We start from the raw sequence: 24280 nt of genomic DNA on the forward strand, positions 1-24280 counted from the left end.
ATTCAAGGTAGCCTTGTCCTTGTGCCCAATAGTAACCCATTCTTTGTCTTTCCATTCTTTTTTCCCCTTTGGTTGGCTTGGTAGGCGCTTCTTTAGGCATGGGCTTAACCCCAGGCATAGCCAAAGGGCAATCCTTGATCTTGTGTTTTGCGGACTGACACCTATAATAGGTGTTGGGGAGGTTCAAATAGAGCACCTTTTGAGAGAAGGTTTGAGCCCCAATATGGATTTCCATGAAATCCTTAAGATCCTTGGAAAGATCAACTTCGACGCAAACACGTCGTTGTGGGCGAGTATTAAAAAAATTCTTAGGCTCCTTTGTGACAACTTTGCCAAGGATTTTGGCAATGGACTCAATGAAAGGCCAGCATGGCAAGGGTAAACTAGGGAACTTGACCCACACAAGAACCCTAAGCTTTTTATCATTAGAGACTATGAAGTCTCGCGACCATTTTTGAAAAACAAGTAGGGACGATCGCACAGACCAAGGTTCGTTGTTAAAGACTGCGTCTGCTTGCGATGGGTTGGCGAAGCAAAATAAAAAAAAACTTTTGGTAAGGTTTTGCACAGCGTCAAGGCAGATTCCATGAGGAGTCTAACACTTGTTAACCCATTCTCGAAGCATAGCTTTAGGAGGAGTCCTACCCACAAAATACCCTATCAAAGTATGCTGTTCTAACCAGTCACATGCAACATCAAATTCTTGTAAAGGAAGGATAATATCAGGATTACCTCATGAAAAACCTTCGGGACAAACTTGTGAGGGTGTTTGTTCTGTGGCAGTGCCATGGCAATCTGAAATAGCATTGTTAACACCAGGTACAACTAGTTCACCGCTGGCCGGGGCCATTAAATCCTAGCCTAAAAGCTCCTGTAGTAAATGCAGTGTGACAAGTGGAGGTTACAGAAGGAAAGCTTAGACAAAGAGCCGTACACAAGAAAACTGCAAGTTCGCATGAAGCAAGAAACCCTAACAGAGCAAAAACCCCCTTTCGAAACACTAATCAATAAATCCCATTTGGTAAAATTTTACCAAAAGCTTATTTTTCACTTACTAAATGCCTCGAAAATAAAATTTAGGTGCTACCAAATTGAGTCAAATTAAACTCTTTAGTGTAATATAAAATAGCTATGATCTATGATTTTATTTAGAAGAAAAAAAACCCTTACATGTATTGTTTACTGTTTACTAGAGTATTTAAGAAACGTGGCCTGTTTAAATCGAAATAGTGTAATATAAAATACCTATGACTTTATGTATGATTTTATTTAGAAGAAAAAAAACCCTTACACGTATTGTTTACTAGAGTATTTAAGAAACGTGGCCTGTTTAAATCGAAATAAAACTTAGTGGAGGTGTTGAAGACATGCAGCACCCAAATGAAACGGTCGAAGGTTGATCGTATTCAATTTTGTTTTATATTGTGGGTGGAGGGTGCGCCACGTCAGAGAACACGTGTGTCTTCACTATTTTTTAATATTTCTGCGCAGCCGAGTGGAAACCACAAGCCACAGGGGAGAAAAGCATTAACAAAGCCCCACATTCAGTGACAAAAGTACAAACGACACTGCCGCGCCAGGAAGAAAAAACCAGTGATTGATCTCATGGCGGCCGGATTGCGAGCCCTCAGAGGGCGCTCGGGTTTGATCCTCGCCCGCTCCTTCGCTTCATCGGCTGAAGCGAAAACCAAAACATTCTCGATCTACAGATGGAATCCGGACCAGGCAGAGAAGCCACGACTGGAGGAATACATCATAAACACCAAGGAATGTGGTCCGATGGTGCTGGATGCGCTCATCAAAATAAAGAATGAAATGGATCCCACTCTGACCTTCCGGCGCTCTTGCAGGGAGGGGATTTGTGGGTCCTGTGCCATGAACATCAATGGCTGCAATGGCCTCGCCTGCCTCACCAAGATCGACACTGCCGCTGCCACCGCTACTACCATTACGCCGCTTCCGCACATGTTCGTGATGAAGGACCTCGTTGTGGATATGACCAATTTTTATAATCAGTACAAGAGTATCGAGCCCTGGCTCAAGCGAAAGACTCCGCCTCCGACTGGACCTGACGGGAAACGAAAGGAGAATCTGCAGAGTAAGAAGGACCGTTCCAAACTTGATGGCATGTACGAGTGCATTCTCTGCGCCTGCTGCAGCACTTCGTGTCCTAGTTACTGGTGGAACCCCGAAAAGTACCTCGGCCCCGCTGCGCTTCTCCATGCTAACAGGTACCCGGCTTTTTCATTTTGAAATTGATAAGCACGTCTTGGTGTATGGATTCAATTTTTTGGTTAGCGGGTATGAATGTTTTGATTTGCTTAGGAGTTAAAGAGCTTGAAAATCTGGAATTTTTTGAAAATTTTATTAAAATTTCCGGAGCAATAAAAAAGTTTTAACTGAGTCGGCCGTTCGTAAAAATCGGGAGCTTGTTATTGTTAAGAAAAAGTCCGAATTCGGTAACTGAAGCATGGTTTGTTTGCGGTTTAGGCATATTTCGATAGGAATTGAAAAGTCCGGATAGGAAACGGCGGTCCCAAAAATGATCTGTATCCTCCTGGATTTAGTTAAAAAAATTGAACTGCGTAGCTAGGGCACGGGCTCATTTTGAGTAATATTTTCTATAGGAATTGAAAAGTTTGGATGGATTAGATAATAAAAGAAAATGGGAATTCTGCTGGATTTGGTTCAAACATCCGAATTCGGTTATTTCGTCATGGAATGGCGAGAGGATAGTTATTTAGAGGAATCCGAAAGTTTAGAATGATTAGGTGGCCTGGAAAAAACCAAGCTCCTACTGGATTTAAAAAAAAAAAAAACTGAATTTGGTTACCAGACGATGGACAATCAAACTTGGAAATCCTACCTCAGAGCCGCCCTTTCTCTGAAAGCCTCTTTAAAGCTTGTTACCAGCTCCCACTGGTGTTTAAGCACTTGGAATCTTTAACCAAGTCATCATTCTTGCACTTTACGCACTAAATCTTTACAACAATCCATGGATCATGGGCTTTTTTGACAAAATCAATTCAGATAGAGGCACAAGCTTTGCAGGTGATTCCACTTGTGAGGATGTCATTAAATTGCAAATTAAAGTGATAAAAGAAAATTTGATTTGAATCAAATTAAGAAATCAATTCCTTTCATTGGTGAAGAACTAGTCTATCAGAGTTAACAAAATCTGCAGAGCATCGTGAGTTGGTAGTGTTTCTACAAAACAGATTGCAGAGTATTGTGTATTGTGTTTATGTATGGTGAAGCAATTTGGTGTGGCTCAAAATATTTAATGGTGATATTCTAACAGATCTTGGAATAGCCGTCAATTAACAAGCTTTGACTTGGTATGCTACATTCATAAACTTCATTATGACATCTGCGTTGAGTTAAGCAAAGAAACTTTGACGGTCACAATTCTTTCCATTTGATGCCATTATGTTTTGTTGATTAAAGTTTAAGTGAGTGTGAACGGGAGCGGAGGACAATGGGTATCATGCGAAGTGGTTTCAGGTACCATAGGCTGAGAAGGAAGATATATTGTTTAAGATCTTGTTACCCTCAGGCAAAGGCAAGAGGCATCATTGGAAAAGGAGGAAGTATTATATAACGTAAAATAGGGGCCCAAATAAGTGAGCAAGTAATGTTGGAAGGATCGTATTTGTTTTTGCTTCAATAAAGAGAGATCAACATTTTAGTCTCTTATGGGTTCGAGTTCGTGCCAAGATCGCAAAAGCTGATAAAGATGCCATTCGTGTTGTAATTACTCGCATGATTGTTTTGAATAACTAGGTGGGTTGTCTCATGGGAAAGGGCGAAAAGATTATCCAACAACATTATGGGTTGTTTCAATGCGATCAAGGAAACAACTCACACAGAGGTATTTTTGTGGATAAGGAACATCTTCAATACGGAAGTAGGAAATGTGAACATGTTGGGCTCTTGCTATCTTTTATGTGTTTGCATAGAATGAATTCAAACTGTTGTCGATTCATATCCTTTGCGAGTTTTTCTTTAGTCATCAGCTTTTAAAAAATGATCCTGTGATCACTATATGGCATCTGCTTGCTCAAAAAATTTAGTGTCTCTAGTTTATTGGTTTTTTTCTAAAATGTCATTCAGATTTTTTGTGTGTGATTACTGTTGTTGCGGAGATTGTTATGTCTTTACTTTTTGTGAGTTAAAACTTGGGATAGAAATTTTACAATAAGTGTGAATGGGAGAGGAGTGCATACAAGGTGTACTTTGCTGAATATGTCAACTGCAACTTTATTGCTAGTCTTCCCCTCTTTATTATTTCTATATTACTCCTCTGGCAGACTTGAGTTATCTCACCGTTGTCATGGCCGTGTTGCAACTTCTCGTGAAGCAAGAGGAACTAAGCAGTGGGTAAAGCTACTGAAATATGTGGAGAGATCAAATTCTATAATGAATAAGAAATGACAGAAACAATGTGGCACTCCATGGTGAACAGGCTTTGCAAATGTGGGATTGTGACTCTGTAACTCGATTGATCAAATAGCTTGGAAGCACAAACTAGTGAAGACTGGTAAGAAAGTAGAAGTGATGTATTACTTCATTCAAAAGTCCACTTAAACTCTTTCCTATCCCCTCTAATTGTTTCAGTCAAGGGTTCGCATGCACTGCTAAAACTTTTGATAAACTTTTTGTCAAATCTAATTAAATTATCAAAAGATCTTACCTTATTAGCCTAGGATACCGATTCGTCCTGGTCTGGCTTGGTTTCTGTATCAGAAGCACATGGATGTGTGATTCGTTAGGAAGCCCTATGGAAGTTGCTTGGAAGCCAGCCACAAGCTTTTGGATGTGCGTGGAAGCCATAGAGTGGCTTCCATGCACATCCAAAAGCCCATGGCTGGCTTCTACACGCATCCAAAAGCCTACGACAGGCTTCTAAACAGCTTCCATAGGGCTTCCTCACACATTTGGGAGCACCCACAGGCTCAGTGGCCAAAAACATTAAAAAAACCCAAAAACAAACTTAAGTTCCCCTTTACACATGTGCTTAAATTGATTTTATTAGATTTTTTTTGCTATGAAACCCTAAAACGACCTTAAAGGTGAATTTTGAAGCATTCACCACTCATTTTGGAACTTTGTTTGCACCTACAGCCACTTCTCATTTGGTCTCTAGTTTGCATTGCCACTTCTCATTAACTAAGTTTTTATTTTGTTGGAATCTTGAACATGACCTATTTGAACTTATTGTCCAAGACTAAACTCTAATGTTGTACAAGCACATATTGATATAAACTCTAATGTTGTACAAGCACATATTGATATATCATATGAATTTTGAAATATCTTGAATTTTGATACAGGGAAGTATCATGGTCATACTATCAAATGATTTGTTTTTGTATATTTCTTGCATTTCTTTGCACACACACAAACACATACGTTTCCTCCCGCATCCGCATCCAAATTTTTTTTTTTCCCTCACCCCATATCTGTTTCAGAATCTGCATTCGAATCGGTCAATTTTTAGTTCTTGTGCTGAAACTACAAATCCCAAATACACTAACTCTTTCACAAAACTGAACTTCATATTGATTAATAAATTTTTTTCACTTAATCTCTCCTTTACCCTAAAAATATATGTGCTCCAATGTTTTACTAAAGATCAAAATATCATCTAGATAAACAATGACAAACTTATCCAAAAACTCTTTCAATACCTTATTCATGAGCCGCATGAATGTGCATAGTCATTGGTTAGCCCAAAAGGCATGACTAACCACTCATACAATCCCTCTTTTTATTCGAAAGTTGTCTTCCATTCATCTCCTTCTCTAGTCTCGATTTGGTGATATCTACTCTTTAAGTCCATTTTTTTGAAATACACAGATCCACTCGAGCAGTCCATAATACCATCCATCCTCGACAAGAGAAATTTGTACTTGATAGTGATCTTGCTGATAGCTTGAGAATTTGTACACATCCTTCATTCTCCATTTTTTTTGGTGTTAATATTGCTGGTACAATACATGGATTCAAACTCTCGAATCAAATCTTTCCGCAACAATTCCTGCACTTGTCTATTCAACTCTTCACTTTCTGTTGATGTCATTCTATGTGCTGCCTTATTTGGCAGTTTGGTTCTTGGAATCAAGTCCGTCGATGACTGATCTTTCTCACTAGTGATAATCCATCAGGCACATTATTGGATATAATATCTTGAAACTCATCCAACAAATATGCAACTTCTGTAGATACATCTTCTACTTGCTCTTTACTAGTTTTTGGAATTAAAGAAAAACACTTATGCTCATGCCTCATACCTTCTAGAAACTTGCCTCCATCAACCAAACATATTTTGGCATTACTTCATACCTTCTCCTTTGTTTCCTTTAATGGCTTCAACTTATTTTGCACTACATCCTTTGTCAAAGAATAGGAAGTTGCATACCCATGACAAACATCTATAGGCATTGTATTTCACATTACCTCATCATGATAGTTTCGAATATTGAACTTTACCAAACATTGTTCGTTAGCCAAAGTCTTATAATCCTTCTGTAACCAAGTAACTTCAACTTTTATTTTTATTAACCATTTCCTTGAAAACAAGAATATTTGTCCTACCACTATCAATAATGACATTGCATGTTTTACATTACACTTGTACCTAGTGTGGAATAAAATCTTCCTTTGTTTAGGTTAATTCTCATCATTCAACAAGGCTCTTTTGGTAACCAAGACTTCTCCTCTTTCAACATCATCAAAATGTGGTGATTTGACATTTTTGTCTACATGTGCAACTCATGCCTTGCCTTTGGGTCTTCTATTGGTTCTCCCTTGATGTTGAGGACACTCATAAGCTTTATGACCTTATTTGTAAAGGAAACATGTTCCACGAAAATCTTCTCTAGTTAGTCATTGCCTTCTTCCTCTTCCTCTCTGATCCTTGTTATTTTGATCGCAAGAATAATTGAAATTATTCTAACTGCTACTTGATTCATCATTCTTCTTTTGGTCTTCATTTCAGCCTCCATGAGATTGTCTGTTGTTTTTTTCACCACGACCTCTTCCACCTTGCTTACTTTCACATTTCTTGTTCATCTTTTCTTCCACCTTTAAGGCAAATTGGTATACTTCTTCAATACTAGTCATTCTATCCAGGCTCAACTTCTTCTGAATACTTGGCCTTAAGCCATTAAGGTAACATACAACTTTTTACTTATCAACTTACGCATGGCTTGTTCTAATGAGGACTCGATAGAACTCTTTTGTATATTCCTGAAGAAATCTTCCTGCTTGCTTCAACCTTTGCATTTTCTTCAGCAGATCGAGCTCATAATCAATAAGAATGACTGTCTCTTCTATTCTCCACCATTTGATTCCATCTTGTGATTTTCTCCTTTCTTCTTTCTATTTCTTTACAACTGATCTTCTTCCACTAAATTTTCGCATGACCCTTCAGTTTGGCCTTTACAAATTTGACCCTCAGGATCTTGGATATCTTAATACTTAAAATATTCGTCCACATGATCGATCCAGTCAATCAGCTCCTTTGGGTTCAGATTTTTTTAAAATGTGGGGACTTCAATTTTGGGTCTCTTTGCAATCTTGGAAATGACCCTCAAAAGCCTATCCTCCTTCGCATTTTCTTTTGGTGCTTCTTGTTCTATATGCTGTTCTTCAAATCCCTCCTCACTTTCGTCTCTTGTTGCATTTATTCCTCTACGCAACTCTTCTTGCAATGCTCGCACTTGTCTCTAGAGGGCTTTAAAGCCCTCTTCTGTTACACCTCTTGCTCTTCCACTACAATTCCTTCTTGGAGGCATTTTTCCAACTTATCACTCAAACCGGTAACCACAATCCTGGTACAAACTACCTTACGTTCAGTGAAATCTCTACACACTCATAAACTTCTACTTTGATACCACTTGATGAAGGCTACTTGTTTTATTAACACAAATACACACAATAAAATAGAGAAATAACACCAAATTGCAAGAACAAGAACTTAGCTTCTTATAATCTCCAATAAAATGGAATTACGATATTAAAAAACACAACATGCAAAGCTACACGAGCAATTTCCGTACAATATTCTGTTAGCTAGAGCCACCATATACATGCTGTCGTGGACAACCAAATGGGCCTTCTTTATATACTCAAATTTTAACTGCCCAAGAAGGTTCTAGAAATTCTAATCTTAGAATCTGAGGCCAACCAACTCTAAGATATTATTATTTATATTTTATTATATTAGTGTAGACCCCAAAAGACTTGAAAACTCAATTTTTTTGTTTGGAAGAATTCCATTTTCATTCATTTCAGGTAGCACAACTTTTGGAAACCATAACTCATTGCTAGTTGATCTGATTGACTATTATGACATAATTTCAAAAATGCCATGAATTGCTCTACAACGCCCAACTCGGGCAAGCTCTATTTAGTTAAGGTTTCACCCCTTTTCGGAGCCTCTAAAGCCTTCAAAAATGAGTTCAAAGTTTATATACCCTGTTGCCAATACCTTGCTACAATGAAACTTTACTACTAGGCTGATATTTTCAAAGTGAACCTCCAGGGAAGAAATTAGAGCATTTGAGTTCCAACAACCAACTTACTAAAAATAGTAAGCTTCTAGAAATAACAACTCTGCATTGAGATAACCCTTATTGGAAAGACAAATCATAATGTTTATGGGTGATGCAAGATTGCCCTTACACCGAAGATGCTTCTGCATTTCATTCAAAAAAGCAGGTCAGGATTCTTTTGCTTGTCCATATTCTAGGCTTCCCATTGGTAGTCAAGCTAATTTAGAAGGCCGGGGTCCCATAGATGGGGGCTTCTATTAGTTTTAGTGATCTCCAATAGACCAAACTATTATAGTAGATATGAATAATGATATGCATTCTTACTTTAATAATTGCAGAACATAATTGTTCTTCAAATGGTGAATGTTCTTGTACTGCTGAGATGTAGAATGTCTTCCAATGAAGTAGGAGAATATATTGATAGTCTTTCAATGAAGAGTGCAGAGAAGAAGGTTGAGAATTTATCTGTAATTTGTAGTGTAGATCGTTGGGACTTATAATGCCATGTATTGATCGTTGTCCTCAATGATCTGCACATATACGTTTGTGAAGAGCCATGACCCCCGTAGAGTCATGACTCTACATGGCCTTTGGCCACGAAGGGTCATGCCTCTACGGAGGCATAACTAACAACTGGTTTGTTAGAGTAAATCAACATATACACAATGCTTTAGTATAAGCAATCGGCACCATAATACAAGACCACCGATAGTATCTGCTTTATGATGTTCGCCAGTATAATACTGTCTGCCAATAATATCATTATATGTATGTTAATCTAAACCACACACACACACACACACACACACACACATGTAAGTAACATCAATGAATATTATCAGATAAACCTGATACAGATTTGCATATGTCTGATGAAAATCATTACTTCTACTGATGCTATACATCAACAGCTTTCTTCAAAGTAGATTGGGTGATTGCTGAGATTTTTTAGGATTATTTAATGTTAAGCTGTCCCATGAATTTTTTTAATTTGTTTCAGCTTAAAACAATTTAGCACCTAAGTTTAAGGAAGCAAGTGGTCCCGTGAACTTTAGAGTGAAGATAGCATAATATTTAAAATTTATAATTTAGTTTTGGTAGAGATATAATGAGCCATTGTTGACATGTGGCAAAAACAATCCCTAAATTGGTGAGACTATTTCCAGCTCCACCCCATTTCCACTCGCTCAAATTGAGAGGGCTAAAAAGTAGGAGCTCCTCTTTTAACCTTTAGCACCCCAAATTTTTTACTATGGGACCTCCCGCTCCACAAAAATAGAGTCCAAGCTCCCTCCATGGGACCCCTTCCTAAGAAACAATCTTTTGGTTGATATAATGAATTGTTATACTTTAATAGAATATTTAAAATACGACCCAGTTGGAATCAGAAAGGCACTTTTGGACATAGGTTTCCTTTGATAAGTAGGAGATCCAATGAGTGCCAAGCGTTCCATTTATTCTCATGAGAGATGGATTCATGTTGAATCACTACTCATGAAAGATGGGTCAATGAGTTTGACTCAAAATCACATAGTTAAATCCTGATAGCAATATCACAATAGGTTTCCTTTGTTTCTCTAAATAAAATATTGAAGGTGGAGCTAGCTAGTTAAGGAATATGGTTACATGGAATGCATAAAATCTCGGTAATTCACCTTATCATTAAGCTTGGTGTAAGGACCCTTTTGGGGGTATACCTAAGTAGCCAATCTTGGTTCTGGTTCGGATTTGGATTTGGATTTTTGGCCAAATTATTTTTGGGGCGGATTGTGGTACCACGGTTATATATATAGACATTTACAAAATATATATGACATTAAATGACCAAATGTATGCTTTACTGGTCGAATTAGGGTTTAGAGGCTTTTTAGTTTCTTTAAAATTAAAAATATACATGTCTGGCCCATTTTTGGCACCCACATGTTGGTATTCTTGTGGATTCTACTCAGATTCTGGACTGGCAACTTAGGTTTTGAACAAATTTCAAACCTGAATCTGGAAGACGAATCTGAACTGGCAACTTAGGTTTATTTATACATATGCATAGGCCTCTGTGAATGAACACATCCTTTGGACGAGTGACATCCTTTCAAAAAGAGCTTAACTACCTGCTGTCTCTGTAACTAATCACAGCCTTTGTGTTATATTAATTGCTACCTAATTGATAATATCAATGCATGCATACTATCTTCAATCATTGCTTTTAATACTAATTAGATTATTCCATAAATAGGGTCATTTCTCTAATGAAGTTGCTCCTGATATAAATCTCTGCCCTTCTAATGTGTCAATAGCTGCCATAGAGACTATTTAATTACCGCATTCAAACTTTTATCTCCAATTCATATACCTTCTATCACTGCCTTGACATTTGTCTTAATCTTCTCTTTCCTTTCTTTTTGTTCACTTCCTTTGAAATATGCCAATCACTGCATAGTTTATATATAATAATCACTGCTGACTCCTCTTTACATTTGCTGCCCTTCATTTAATATTACAAATACTGTTCCTTGTGATTGCTGACAGTATGCCATAGACAGTAAATTTGGGTATATGGTCTTCATTTATATTTGTGTTTCTTTGTAAGATTTCAAGGGTGGTCAGCTCACGATAAGTTAATAATAAATATTCTAGTTACCAGGTTTGTGCTGTGAAAGCCGGATTCGGATTCGTGCCTGGATTCATCCAGTTTTTTTTTAATTTTTTATTACTATTTTCCTAGTTACCGATGCGGATGCGAATTCTAAAGCCAGATGCGGGAAGCAGGATTTGTTTTGGGGGGGTGGATGCATATATATATATATATATATTGTGTATATGCAAAGAAATGAGATAAGTAATATCAGTCTTGTATTCTTACCTTCAAGATCAAAAGATGATCTACATTGTTTCTTTCAGGTATTTTGTTTAGATGCAAAACCCCTAGAAAGTTATTTGTACAAGTACATAATCTGCAATCTGTTTACTTGTTTCAGATTTTAGGCATAGATTAATTAAAAAAAAATCCTGCCCTATAATTTGAAGAGAGAATTTCCTCACTATTTGTCACAAAAATGGCAACTTAAAATGCCATCAAACTTGAAAAGCTTTGAAAAATGGAATTCCATATAAGCTCAACTAGCCAGCAGCCCAAACGAAACCTATTGCAACTCAAAATTGTGGAATCAGTTTTGGAAGCCGTTTTTAAGCACTAAGCATATAGTCACATTTGGTTGAAGTTTTCACCCACAAAGAGTTTCTGTGAGGCATCTATCGCTCATTGCTGTTCAAATCTATTGTTTTACTCTTATCTTGATTACATTTGTTTAATTATTTCACTCATTCTACTCATGATTTAAGCCTTGTAGAACCTCGCCACATGTAAAAAAAATTTAAAAAATGTCTTTCTTTTCTGGGCGAGGAAGCCTGCGGATTCTCTCGGGTGTCACTTGGATGCCACTCATAGGCACTTGGATTTGTCTGGATGCTACCGGGTGCCACCCAGATGCCACTCACAGGCACCTAGATGCGTCCAGATGCTTGAAACAGGCATCCAGACCCATCCTAGTGCTTGTGAGTGGCATCTGGGTGGCACCCACAACACACCCATCTGCCTCCAACACCCGTCCATATCCGCTTCTGCATCCAGCGTCCAGGAGGCCAAACTGGTATCTTAGCAATTTTCTTTATAATTGTAATGACTTTGATTCTTAGATTCATACTGTGAAATGATTTAGAATCATGATTCCTACTATGAAATGATTTAGTTTTAGAATTATGTCTATTTCTCTTATTTCTTTGTATATTTAATGCATATATAAAAATATTTTTATATATACATACACACAAATCCTTACGAACCATAATAGAATTTTTTTTTTTCATGAATCCACGGATCTAATTCATGTTGCTGAACTGGATTTGTATCCCGAATCGGCAACTAAGGTTAATGTAGGTTTAATATTATTTATCAAACTGGGCATCAAAGTAAGAAGGGGTTGACCAGCCTTGTATATAGATTTGTGTCTGTCAATAACTGGATGTCATTCAGAAACACTTCAGTTTTCATAAACTTATCTCCTGATACCTTGCATTCATCTATGCCAGTAGAGTAATAGGCTGGCCTTGAATGAGGACCTAAAACTGATTTAGGTGGGTCTTCTAACTGCAAGTAGTGGCCTATGGCTACAAGGCAATTCTGTGCAATTTGATTCTTACTTGTCCTTCAATTCCAAGGTGGATTGCTGATATTTTCTGCAAATCATTTCATTACATACCCTTGTAGCTTTAATTCTGATCTGACTGTCGGGTAGAATGAATGCTCTGATACCACTGTAATGTCCCCTTTATGGGATAATAGTTTCTGAATGCAATTTGCTTGTAAAACTCTGTGATTTGATCAATATAATGATCGGAATTACATTCCTTTGTCCATTCCTTGATTTATATCAAACACAATAAATAACATCTCAGTTTTCTGCTTTAATCTCTATTTTATCTGATTCTCATTCCAGTGTTAATATCTTTTCAATGCCCCTTTATATTCCAATTAGTTGTTCATATTAATCATATACTCATATCACTGTATGTAAATTTACTAAACTCAGGCTGATAAATTTAGATCATATATTGCTCTCGTTTGCCTTATTTTCTTATTTGACTTATCTCAGCTTTCTTATTCCTCATTTCTACTTCATCCTTCTATTCTGATTGCAGATCCCTTGCATGTAATTCATCTCTAATTTTCCCTGGATCCTCTCCTGATCCCCTTTAGGATGATCCTATAATTTGTCCACAAATAACAAGAACGTTACCATCTGCTGATCAAGAAAGATTCTGTTCTAATCCTGGTAGCTGTTTACAATTGCTGATGCTTATTGATGAACTTCTTGGGTATTAGTAATTGCTTCTTTTAAAAATATATTTGCTATCTAATGTATTGTTTCTGCTGTTGTTTGTTAATTTGCTGCTCTTAGGGTCTGGTTATCTCTGCTCTTGTATCCCTGATTTTCATTTCCTTTCTCCTGCCCTCTTCATCCTCCTTGGATTGTCCATTTATAGTTTTATACCATTAAGTGTATCTCTGCACCAAAAGAGGCGACAGTCCAAGAAGGGTTGGCCCTAGTCAAAACCATAATTAGTTTATTATTAAGTCCTCTAAAAGTGGTGTTGCTTGGTTGGCTTACATTTAATATCAACTTAACTTAGTTTTTAAATAATTGTATTTGAATACCTTTTGGGAATTCCTTGCTCTTAAGGCTTCTTGGTTGATCCTTGTTGAATTGCTGTCCTGCTTGTGTTTTAAGTATCATTGCTTGTCTCCAAGCACAGCTGCATTGTTATATAGATCTCTGGTTCATTATCTAGGCATCACTGGTTACTGTACTGGCCCCTCTTTATTTCTGGGCATCATCCTGAGTTTATCAGACATTCTATTTTATGCTGCCATTACTTACTTCCTTAGGTTCGATGTTCAGAAAATTGTGAAATCTATAAGACAATTTTCTGATCTCTAAATCATCTGCTATGCTGGGGATATGACACTTCGCTCCTATAGCCTACCAAAGTAGTGATGGCCATTGACTATTCATTCTATTTTATGCTGCCATTACTTACTTCCTTAGGTTCGATGTTCAGAAAATTGTGAAATCTATAAGACAATTTTCTGATCTCTAAATCATCTGCTATGCTGGGGATATGACACTTCGCTACTATAGCCTACCAAAGTAGTGATGGCCATTGACTATTCACCAAGGTTATGGAGCATGCTTATCATAGACAGATTTAACCTTGTGATATTTCTAGGAGACCAAACTTTTGTGGTGTATTTTTAGACTTGTTTTTCCAGTCAAACACCAAACAAGGGAATGAGTGATTTGAATGCAAATGGAATATCCTATGGATTGCCTTCACTGGTGCTATAATCCAATGGCAATCATGTGTTAGCCTTGCTCTCACATGCAATGAGCTTCCTTAAAATGATGGATTGCCACTTAGATGTTCAGAACCAACACATGCTAATGAAGATGAACTGTTGACCGTTGCAAATTCAAACTCTTTGAATAATTGATGGTACATTTTTCTTGGTTTCAATTGTAATTGATCTTTATTTAGGTGAATATAGTTTTGAGAAAATATGCTCTTTGACTGTTCAAGCTGATGTGGATGTTCCATTGTAGCCGGAAAAATCAGTTAGGGTTCTCATCTTTAGTTTTTCTTCATTTGGAATTGGTATTCTTAATGTTCTAGTCTATTGTACACGTGTACTTGATTGTAGTGAATAAGTGATTATTATTCTACTATGTAATCGTCTTTCTTTAGTGTCAATAGTTGATTACATTGTTTATAGTCCAATTTTATTATATTATAGTGGATTACTAGGTAGTTTACTTTCAAGTTTCCTCCTTGCTACCATGCTGGGCATGTTAGAATGGACATTGAGATAAGAGCAAGAACTCTTTCTTTTGATGCCATCCTGTTGTAATTTAGGGAACATGTAGCAGCGTGTGCTCTGTATCTAGCATGAACCTTGTTTAATGATTACTAGTCCTTGTGCATGGGATGATAGGAACAAGAGGGAATACAGTTTGCTACTGTCTTAGATTATCTAGACAAGCAATATACAAGAGCCAAATGACAAGTCTTGAAAGAAAATTAATGTCCTTTCCGTGTATGTTCAACAACTTTTCAAGGCTGAAATAGGATTTAATAACAAATCATAATAATGAAATAAAAAAATAGAATTAATTAATTAAATCGAAAATATACAAATAATATTATAATAACATAATATAATATGATTACAACTTAATCAAGTTCAATGAAAGGTCATGAGATATGCAATGTAGAGTCGTAGTTCCCGCAACATAAGATATAGAAGGGAGGAGAGTTCATTTGAAAGGAGGAGGAAGGGAGAAAGAGGGAAGCATAGGAATTAAATAAGGATTTACGTAAAAAGAAAGGAATTGGATGGAAATAAGGAATTGACTCTTTCAAAGGGCAGAAATGATGAAGGGTCACTTCTCTTTCAAAGGGTTGTAATTATGAAAGTTTGTGACTATCTCAAAGGGCAAAATTGAAGAAGGGTTGCAACTCTCTTGAAAGTTGGTAATTATGAAACGTTGTGACCATTGCAAAGGGGCAGACATGATTAAGAGGTGTCGCTCTCCCTCATTTTGGGAGATTAAGGGGAGAAGGGTTCATTTGATGAAAACATCCAAGGAAGAGCAATTTGGGGAATAATATGTTAGGTATTCTCAGGGGCAACATCAAAAAGAGGCAACTCAGTTTCTGGGAAAGGCGGTGATCCTTTCACCAATAAAGTATGAAAGGACATATCATTACAAGCATTGAGGGGGAGTTATCAATCATCATCCTCCTTCTATCAATAACTAATCCCTCAAGCAATTAAGGACAAGAGGCCACCACATGATGATGGCTAAGGACCACTCGAGGCCAAGGAGGATACGGTTGTCCCTTGGGCCCAGGGTTGAGGATCATTGATACCCTATTGCAGCTCCCCTAACCCACATTGAACAATGGTTGAAGTCAGTCAATCATAAAAGGAAAGAAGTTGAGATGATAGAGGAGAACAATGTAAAGCCCTCACCTGGTTTTGTATCTCGTGATGTTGGTTAAGGATCATTGGTTAAGGACCAGATGAGGCCATAGAGGAAAAGACCTTGTTGCTGGGCCTAGGATAGAGGATAATTGGGGCATCTTATCATGTCTTCCAAAATAACCCTTGTTATCGAGCTCCAATGTGATCACTGAGATTTGTTGTGCAGATCTATATGTATATAATATGTATTTCCCAATCCTAGGATTGGATGCATTTCATCAATTATATCTACATTATTTTCTAATATGGTTGTGGTTTCCAGTGTAAGTTAGTCTCAAACTTATTTTAGAGAGGATTATATCTCTAACTACACTTGTATTCTTTCCTTCTATGCTCTCCCTTATTATATTTTGCGAGGGAGGGGTTGACCTCTTTACTATGTTTTCCCTTTTTAGTGGTCACACCCTTTCACAACTACCACCCTTCAAAAGCGTCACAACCCTCCATCACTGCCCCCCCTTTCAAAGGAAGTTCCTTCTTCCATTATTCCTGCCTTAAATTTGTATGCCTGCTTTATGCAGATGAGAACTGTCTTATATCTCACAACAGAGCTTACTATGATTACCTTCCTTATGGTGATCCCTTCTCCTACGCATTCAACAAATGACTTTCCATCCTCTTTATGTATTCATGATGGGAGGGTCACAACCCTTCATCCATTCTTCCCATTCCAATCTTCTTTGGTTACTCCGGCCATAGTTTCCACTTTCCTCTCTTCTTTTTTCCTTGTCCCCTTCTAAAAGAAATTCTCTTCTCCCTTTTATATCTCATGTTTGAAGTAGTCACATCTTTTCATTTCATGCCTTTTGACCATAAATTTTAAGTGAACTATTTTTAATTTATATTTTTTAATATTTTATTATTATTATTATCTATTAAATTCTATTGCAGAAAGGAGACATCACACACCATTTAATGACCTCTCCTCAAAATTGTGTTTCAAACTAGATAATTGTGGCAGCAATCATTCGCTTGATATAGTTGAGTTTGTTAAGACAACATTTTAGCAGAAGAGAGGACTATAAATAAAAATAATAATTTTGCATTGTCCCCAGACAAGATTATGCTAAACACTGATTTATTTTCTGAATTTTCAATGAATGTTGAAAATGAGAGTCATTATTAACTTTTGATGGTTAAATTTCGTTTGGAAATCAAACCTTAGTTGCTGTTAGAAGTCAGAATTTAAATATCATAAACCCTAGGTGGCATGTATGATTTAAAACTATTTTATTTTATTCCAGAGAAACTTGATACAACAAGTTATAATGCCAAATTGGACGTACAGAGTTTTCCAAAATTTATGTCCTCACAGGAGGATGTTTACAGCTGATACAGATTTACTTCTAGGGTTTGCAGCAGATGAATGGATCACTTATGATGATCAGAATGTTGAGCTGCTTGGATAATCTATCTAGAATATTATTTGCAGCCTTTGCAAACACCGGAATACAGATTTCTGAATTTTACTTCTTTCTGGACTGTACAGAATAAGTATGGCTGCTCTATAATATGGTGTTTTTTCCTGATAGAACCTGTAAGTTAGCTAATAATCCACAATTTCCATTTCAAGCAAGGCCGGCACTCCATTTTTCTGGTTTTGGTTGGCTGGAATGAGTTAGGACAGTGTTGAAACCCTTGGCTAATTGTCAAATTGCTGAATTCTTCTTCCCCAAAATGACGACAGCCTAACAGCCTAACTGCTATAATGCTATTCAGGTCCGTCTTTGTAGTTTCTGCGAAATAGCCAGTAAGTTTGGGAAATTCTTTAATAAATGCTTCAATCTCACCTTGATATCAATGTTTAATACTTGCTTGCAAATTAGTTCTTCGTTGAATATGCATGGAACTTGTGAATATCTGCAACAACTTGGATTGAAAAACAAAATGTTCTTGTCCTTGATTCAAAATGGTAAATTCTAAGAGTATTTTTGTCAGAGTTCCAAGGGGTTTCCTGATGGGGGGATGGGTTTTGGTGACATGGGAGGAGAGACCAAGGTGACATGGGGAGGAGGGACCAAGTGCCTAAATTTGGGAAGACTATGGTCAGGGGATGGTGCTGATGTACATATGGTACTTGAAAAAAGTGGTCATAATTTTTTTTATAAGAATTACGAAAGAAAATTTGTAAGATTTAGTAAAGAAAACTACTAAACTTTGTAGGCTGAAGTGAACATTAACAATTAAACATTGAACAATGAAAATATTGAATTTAAAATCTATATTACGTTGAAGATTTCATAATGATGATACAATGAGTATGATGATGACTACAAATGTTGAAAATCACAAAATGGAGTTGAGTGAGTCTGCTTATTATTTCCAAACTGCTCATCACTGGAACTGCTGGACTCCACATGGTCAAGCTCCTCCAAAGTACAACCAGGCAAACAGTCCTGCCTGTCTGAATGTAGTGTTCTTATCAGTCTGTGCGGGCTCCTTTAGTTGGTTAGCCATTCCGTGCTATATGAGAAAGACTTATTTGAGTAATGCGGACCACATGTAACCAGTACAAAACAGATACAGATTGATGACTAATGGTTGGTATTCCCAATATTGGAAGAATACATGTGGTGATTCATATGCAAAAATTATTCTATTACTTTCAATATTGTGTATCACAATTGAATATACAGTCTACTAGTAGGTTATTAATTCACGCATATCTAACCTTATGAAATTCTGTTGTATTCTAATTCAAGCAGATGACAAGCAAAGATCTATTTCTTTGTACACTCGTATATTCTTAATTAAATGGTCTTGGGAAGGGCAAAATAGTCTAGAATAATGAATGGCTCAAAAAAATGAAACAAGGGTATAAATTAAAATTCAAGTGAGTCAGAAGTTGGAGTAGAAATAAAAATAATAATAGAACAATCTACATCAGCACACCTAGAAATCAATATCCTTTATGTTCTTATAATTTCAAAATAACCGTTTGCCATTTGGCCATGTGAAATGCTTGCTTGGTTGTCCTCGAGACAGTGAGGAGACTCTTGGGAGCCCCTTGGACATCTTTGAGATGTTGCAGTGGTGTTTACTGCATCCTAGCTGTATTTTCTCTGTCATGGCAAAGGTGGAGGTGCATCAAGGGAACATTTCTATGAAAACTTCCGAGTCCTTGAAATGTTGCCATCCTTGAAATGTGGGTATATTTTTGAGGTGGGGGGAAAATAAAGCAATTGAAATTTGTGGCCAACTTTTTGTTAATTCAGTCGTTAATAGTTTTCGTGGATCAATTAATATTACTATGTTTTTTTAGAACTCCCAAACTTTGAGGGTTTGTGGATACAATTCTTGATAGTGTATTTTGTTACATGGAGTAAAATATGAAACAATACTCAATTCTATATATATATTTTTAGATAAAACAGATTTAAGTGCAGCGATGACATTCCGTAGTTGGTTGAGAAAAAGCTTTATCAAGCAACAGCATTTCTATTGCTAAAGTACTTATGCTGTCAAATTGTTGTTTATTTATAGCATAATGTGAAACCCAGTCTACATGCTTCGAAGGCTTGTCTGAATATTACAGGCTTATTAGGAAATGTAGTTTTTGTCACAAATCTCATCTTGAATTATGTTAGCAATTGAAATTTGTGGCCAACTTTTTGCTAATTCAGTCGTTAATAGTTTTCCTGGATCAATTAATATTACTATGTTTTTTTAGAACTCCCAAACTTTGAGGGTTTGTGGATACAATTCTTGATAGTGTATTTTGTTACATGGAGTAAAATATGAAACAATACTCAATTCTATATATATATTTTTAGATAAAACAGATTTAAGTGCAGCGATGACATTCCGTAGTTGGTTGAGAAAAAGCTTTCTCAAGCAACAGCATATCTATTGCTAAAGTACTTATGCTGTCAAATTGTTGTTTATTTATAGCATAATGTGAAACCCAGTTTACATGCTTCAAAGGCTTGTCTGAATATTACAGGCTTATTAGGAAATGTAGTTTTTGTCACAAATCTCATCTTGAATTATGTATTGCCATGAATATAATACCATAAAATAAAATTAATAGTGTGATCTTTTGTTTTGATTGCAGGTGGATCAGTGACAGTCGTGACGAGTATACAACTGAACGGATAGATGCTATTAATGATGAATTCAAGTTATACCGGTGTCATACCATCATGAATTGCACTCGTGCTTGCCCCAAGGGTTTAAATCCTGCAAAACAGATTGCTAATATTAAAAAGCTTGCCCTGACAAATTAGTGGAATCAGGCTGCCTGACAGTGATTTTTATTTGTATTGGGTGCTTCTGTACTTTTCCTTTTTTTTTTCCCAGGTCTTTTTCGAAAATAAAGTTACACATTCTATACATTCTCCATCCAATCTCAATTACTGTATGAATTGAATTGAAACGCTGCATGGTTATACAAAAAAACTCAATAGTATTCAATTATAAGAAATATTTTTCACTGGGCAATGTGATTGCAGATACAGTAGAGAGATCTTGAATATAACGTTGATATTATATTTTCGTTCTTGTGTTTTACTTATTTGCTCCATCCATGGCATTTCCTTCCTTCCTCATTTTTACTTTAAGAATTGAAATTGTATCTATTGTTGTATACAATGTTTTGTAGAAAGGTTTTATTACTTATAGAAAAAAAAAAAATCTATTTGTGGAATTCTAGTGAAGGAAAACATAGCTGTAGTGTCAAAACAGTTAATTGTCATGGAGATTGTTACAGGGTCCTGTACGTTCTTTTTACATGAATTTTTAAAACATAACTCTATCCAATTGGGAATCTGTGCACCTACCCTTGGGAACTTTTTCCAGGGCCCATGATCACACTTAGGAAACTATTTTGATGTGATTATGAAGACATCTAAATGGAGATTTTAAACTTTTGAAGTCTTTATGAGGTTCCAGCATAGCAACTATTGTCTGCACGGTAATAAACATTTAACATTAATATCATATAACATCCCTTGGCTTTTGACTTTTAGCATCAGTGATGGAAGTACTCTGAACTCTGGCAAGATGCTGCACTCATAATGCTCGTGTGCACTAAATGACCTGCTCCCTGAATCATGTTTGTTCATATTTTATTTATTGAAACAAGTATCTTTAACAATAATTTGGTATGGTAAACCTTGTTTATAAATGGAATTTCAAGGGAAAGGCCATGCTTCTGCTAAGAATGAACACTTTTAAATTATACGATCATCTTCTTATGATTTCCTTCCTGAAAGCAGGTTACTTTAATATTCGGAAATGCAAAATGAACAGAATAATCATATCAGGGCTTTGATTTTTTCAGTTTCTTTTTCCTGGTTAATTTCTAAATGTATGCGAACATTTTTTGATTATATCTAATCGTAAATTAGCAATAACAAATATATGTGAATTTATATGAGCCAATGTCAAATGAAATGATAATTTAATGTCCTCTTTTGCAGCCATTTAAAATTCATTTCACTTCAATTTTTTTTTTCTATTGTGTATAAGGGAATTTTTTTTACAGGTCTGCAGCTTTTACATTAGTTCAGCACATCTCATATGCTAGTATCATCTATGATTCATCAGTTAATACATGGCTCTTCGAACATGAATCTACAAAATTAGCAAAATACATTGCATATAAACATTGTGTATATGTCTTCCAAAAGAAATAGCTATCTAATCAAGAACTGCATTCCTTGGGAATAACTTTTGTCCATCCCTGAGGGCCTTGGTGGATGACTGTCACCATCACCGGAGGAAGGATTGAAACTGGATTTGCAGCAATGGAGGGTTCTCTGTTTTCCTGGCTCATCCTTCTGGTTTCCTCCACTGCTCTCTCAAAGGTGGATGACATCCTTCTGATTTCCTCCCATGCTCTCTCAAAGGTGGATGTTCTGTCTTGTTAACCTCTGCCATGAAACCATACCTAACTTCCTTCTTCAGCATGGTGGCGGCTCCATTTTACAGCAGCTCTTGAAATTTATTTTCCCCAATCTTTAGTATCAAGGTGACCTGCAGTGATATTGTCATAGATTATGGGTCTCCTGTAATTCATTTTTTTCATATTAGTCATAAAATTTCAATTGAGAGAATAGAGCAATATAGTTTACAGTATTTATTGTTGCCCAAGATTTTTCCTGAAACCTAGGGAACTGAATGGAGAAACTTTTATAGGTTTGAATCAATCTTTGTCCCTCTGGGGACATGGGGTTTTAACGAGACTAAGGTGTACACTTCCGAGGAAAACATCATTTACTCTCTTGAAATCCGCTAACACTTAATCTTCTTAGTAAGGGACAATATTGATATATCGTTACGTCTTCACTCGAAGGTTCGTGAGGGATAGAGGTGAGATCACTCACACATGCAAGGCAGTAAGTCAGATAGGAAGACACATAAAATTCTTGTTTAGAGTCTTTTGAGTGCTTAAGTTGGCTCCTTAATGAACTGGCTATCAATTCTGCCTAGTCTAGAAATTGCTTACTAGTTAAAACAATATCTATATAATGAAACATCCATTGTTTTTAAACCGAAACATCAGCCGACCCCTTAGTTTTGTGCAACAAAACCATCAAGTACTGTATATGGGGTTTCATATGATCCTTAGTGAGTACTTTAGGCAGTCTTGAACCTCCCCTATAAAATGTTTCATTTTGTTACAGTACTTTGAAGGATCTTTTCAGTATTGAACCAAGGATTGGGTAGGATCAAAACTAGCGAAGGCACATTTTGGCAACTTTTGGACAGACGAGATGGTTTTTGTGGTAATAGACAGCAAAGGGTTCCCCGTTTTTGTTTAGTATGCTTTTAGCTTTTACGTCATAATGGTCAATACAAAATCGGAGTAATTCTAGGCTTAGTAATGTAGAAGGCAACTGCTTCGAGGAGACCACTTGTTAGCTCTTCCAAACATCCTTCAACCTCATCTTGCTCTAAACATCTTTGTTGTAATTTCTCAACCTTGACTCCCATCAAATTAGTATCAGAAATTACAGGTTTCTGGCACTTGAGGTATTTTCGAAAAAATGCATGATGGACTTCATTTTTTAACTTAAAAACAAGCTTTCCAAACCTTTGTCTCGAAAGAAAAATGACATAACAGAAGTATAAAGGAAATATTTTTCAATTCTCACCTGTAAGCCGTTGAATAACCAAAATACTTCTCTTTCTTCTCCTGTTGTTCAACTCTCGATTTACCACAGTAGGATAAAGACAAATGAGTTTTAGATTTGATTTTAAAAAAAAGCTAGCATACCAGGGAAAGTAACACCGAATGATGAGTTTTTAATGGCGATATTATCGTAGGCTAGTACACACGCTTCAAGGAGTCATGATGTTTGTTTCTTCATTAAATGCTCGCTTGAGGGAAGTGTCTTACAATCATTATTTTCTTGACAATGTGATTAAGTCTTCAAAATAAAAAGATTTGGCTCTTTCCACTTATGCTATCAGCTTGTCACCCGTACTAAGCAGTAATGATTTGGAGGGGATGTTTACATCATCATCAGGACATCATTTGCCATAACTTCGGGACAATTGTCTTGTCAGACACCAATTACATTCTTGAGTGTCAATTCTTAGTGTTAGAACTACTTTGAACTACTTTGGACCAAGGTTTAAAGAAGTTCGAAGTGGTTCAGAAGAAAGCCAATGACATACTTGGTAGGTCCCACCTGCAAGACAAAAGTTAGTCCAAAAACCTTTGGTTGAACTGCTTTGAACTACTTTGAACCTTGGTTCAAAGAGTTTCTAAGTGGTTCAAGGGATTTAATCACAAGTATTTCACAATGAGGTTCGACTTTATGTGCCTTAGTCAAAACAACATCTCAAGGGGAACAACACATTTCAAAGGCATAATTTAGTAAGTGAAGAAAAAAACAAATGATCAATCACGACGACTCAAAAAGTAGGGTTAACAACTCTGAACATAGTGCAAGTCAAGAAAAGTACAAATGCTACACCTTTTGAATTATGGAATGGATATGTACCTAATGTGAAACATTTCAAAGTTTTTGGAAGAAAATGTTTCATACTTGAAGACAATAAGAATGGAAAACTTGATGCTAAATGTGATGAAGGTATATTCTTAGAAAATTCTACTAAGATAAATTCTTATAAGTGTTTAAATTATATTACTAACAAAGTTGTGGGAAGTGCA

At 36.4% G+C, this 24280-nt stretch overlaps 1 protein-coding gene across 1 annotated transcript; it reads left to right on the forward strand.

The window, feature by feature from the left end:
• The first annotated feature begins 1511 nt into the window (after positions 1–1511).
• Positions 1512–20652, forward strand: LOC149548029 (succinate dehydrogenase [ubiquinone] iron-sulfur subunit 1, mitochondrial-like). The gene is made up of 2 exons (XM_089792049.1): positions 1512–2231; positions 20213–20652. The coding sequence occupies exons 1-2, from the start codon at positions 1606–1608 to the stop codon at positions 20382–20384; spliced, it is 798 nt and encodes a 265-aa protein (XP_089648175.1). The 5' UTR covers positions 1512–1605; the 3' UTR covers positions 20385–20652.
• Positions 20653–24280: the final 3628 nt, after the last annotated feature.

The sequence above is a fragment of the Cupressus sempervirens genome, chromosome 7 (assembly GCF_028749045.1).
Source record: "Cupressus sempervirens isolate cs-2001-9-10 chromosome 7, ASM2874904v1, whole genome shotgun sequence".
Taxonomy (NCBI): domain Eukaryota; kingdom Viridiplantae; phylum Streptophyta; class Pinopsida; order Cupressales; family Cupressaceae; genus Cupressus; species Cupressus sempervirens.

What these genes read in the sequence shown, in the direction of transcription:
- LOC149548029 (XM_089792049.1), top strand. Translation starts at nt 1,606, where the DNA reads ATGGCGGCCGGATTGCGAGCCCTCAGAGGGCGCTCGGGTTTGATCCTC. An exon ending in GCGCTTCTCCATGCTAACAG is followed by an intron (nt 2,232 to 20,212) that starts GTACCCGGCTTT and finishes TTTTGATTGCAG; the next exon opens with GTGGATCAGTGACAGTCGTG.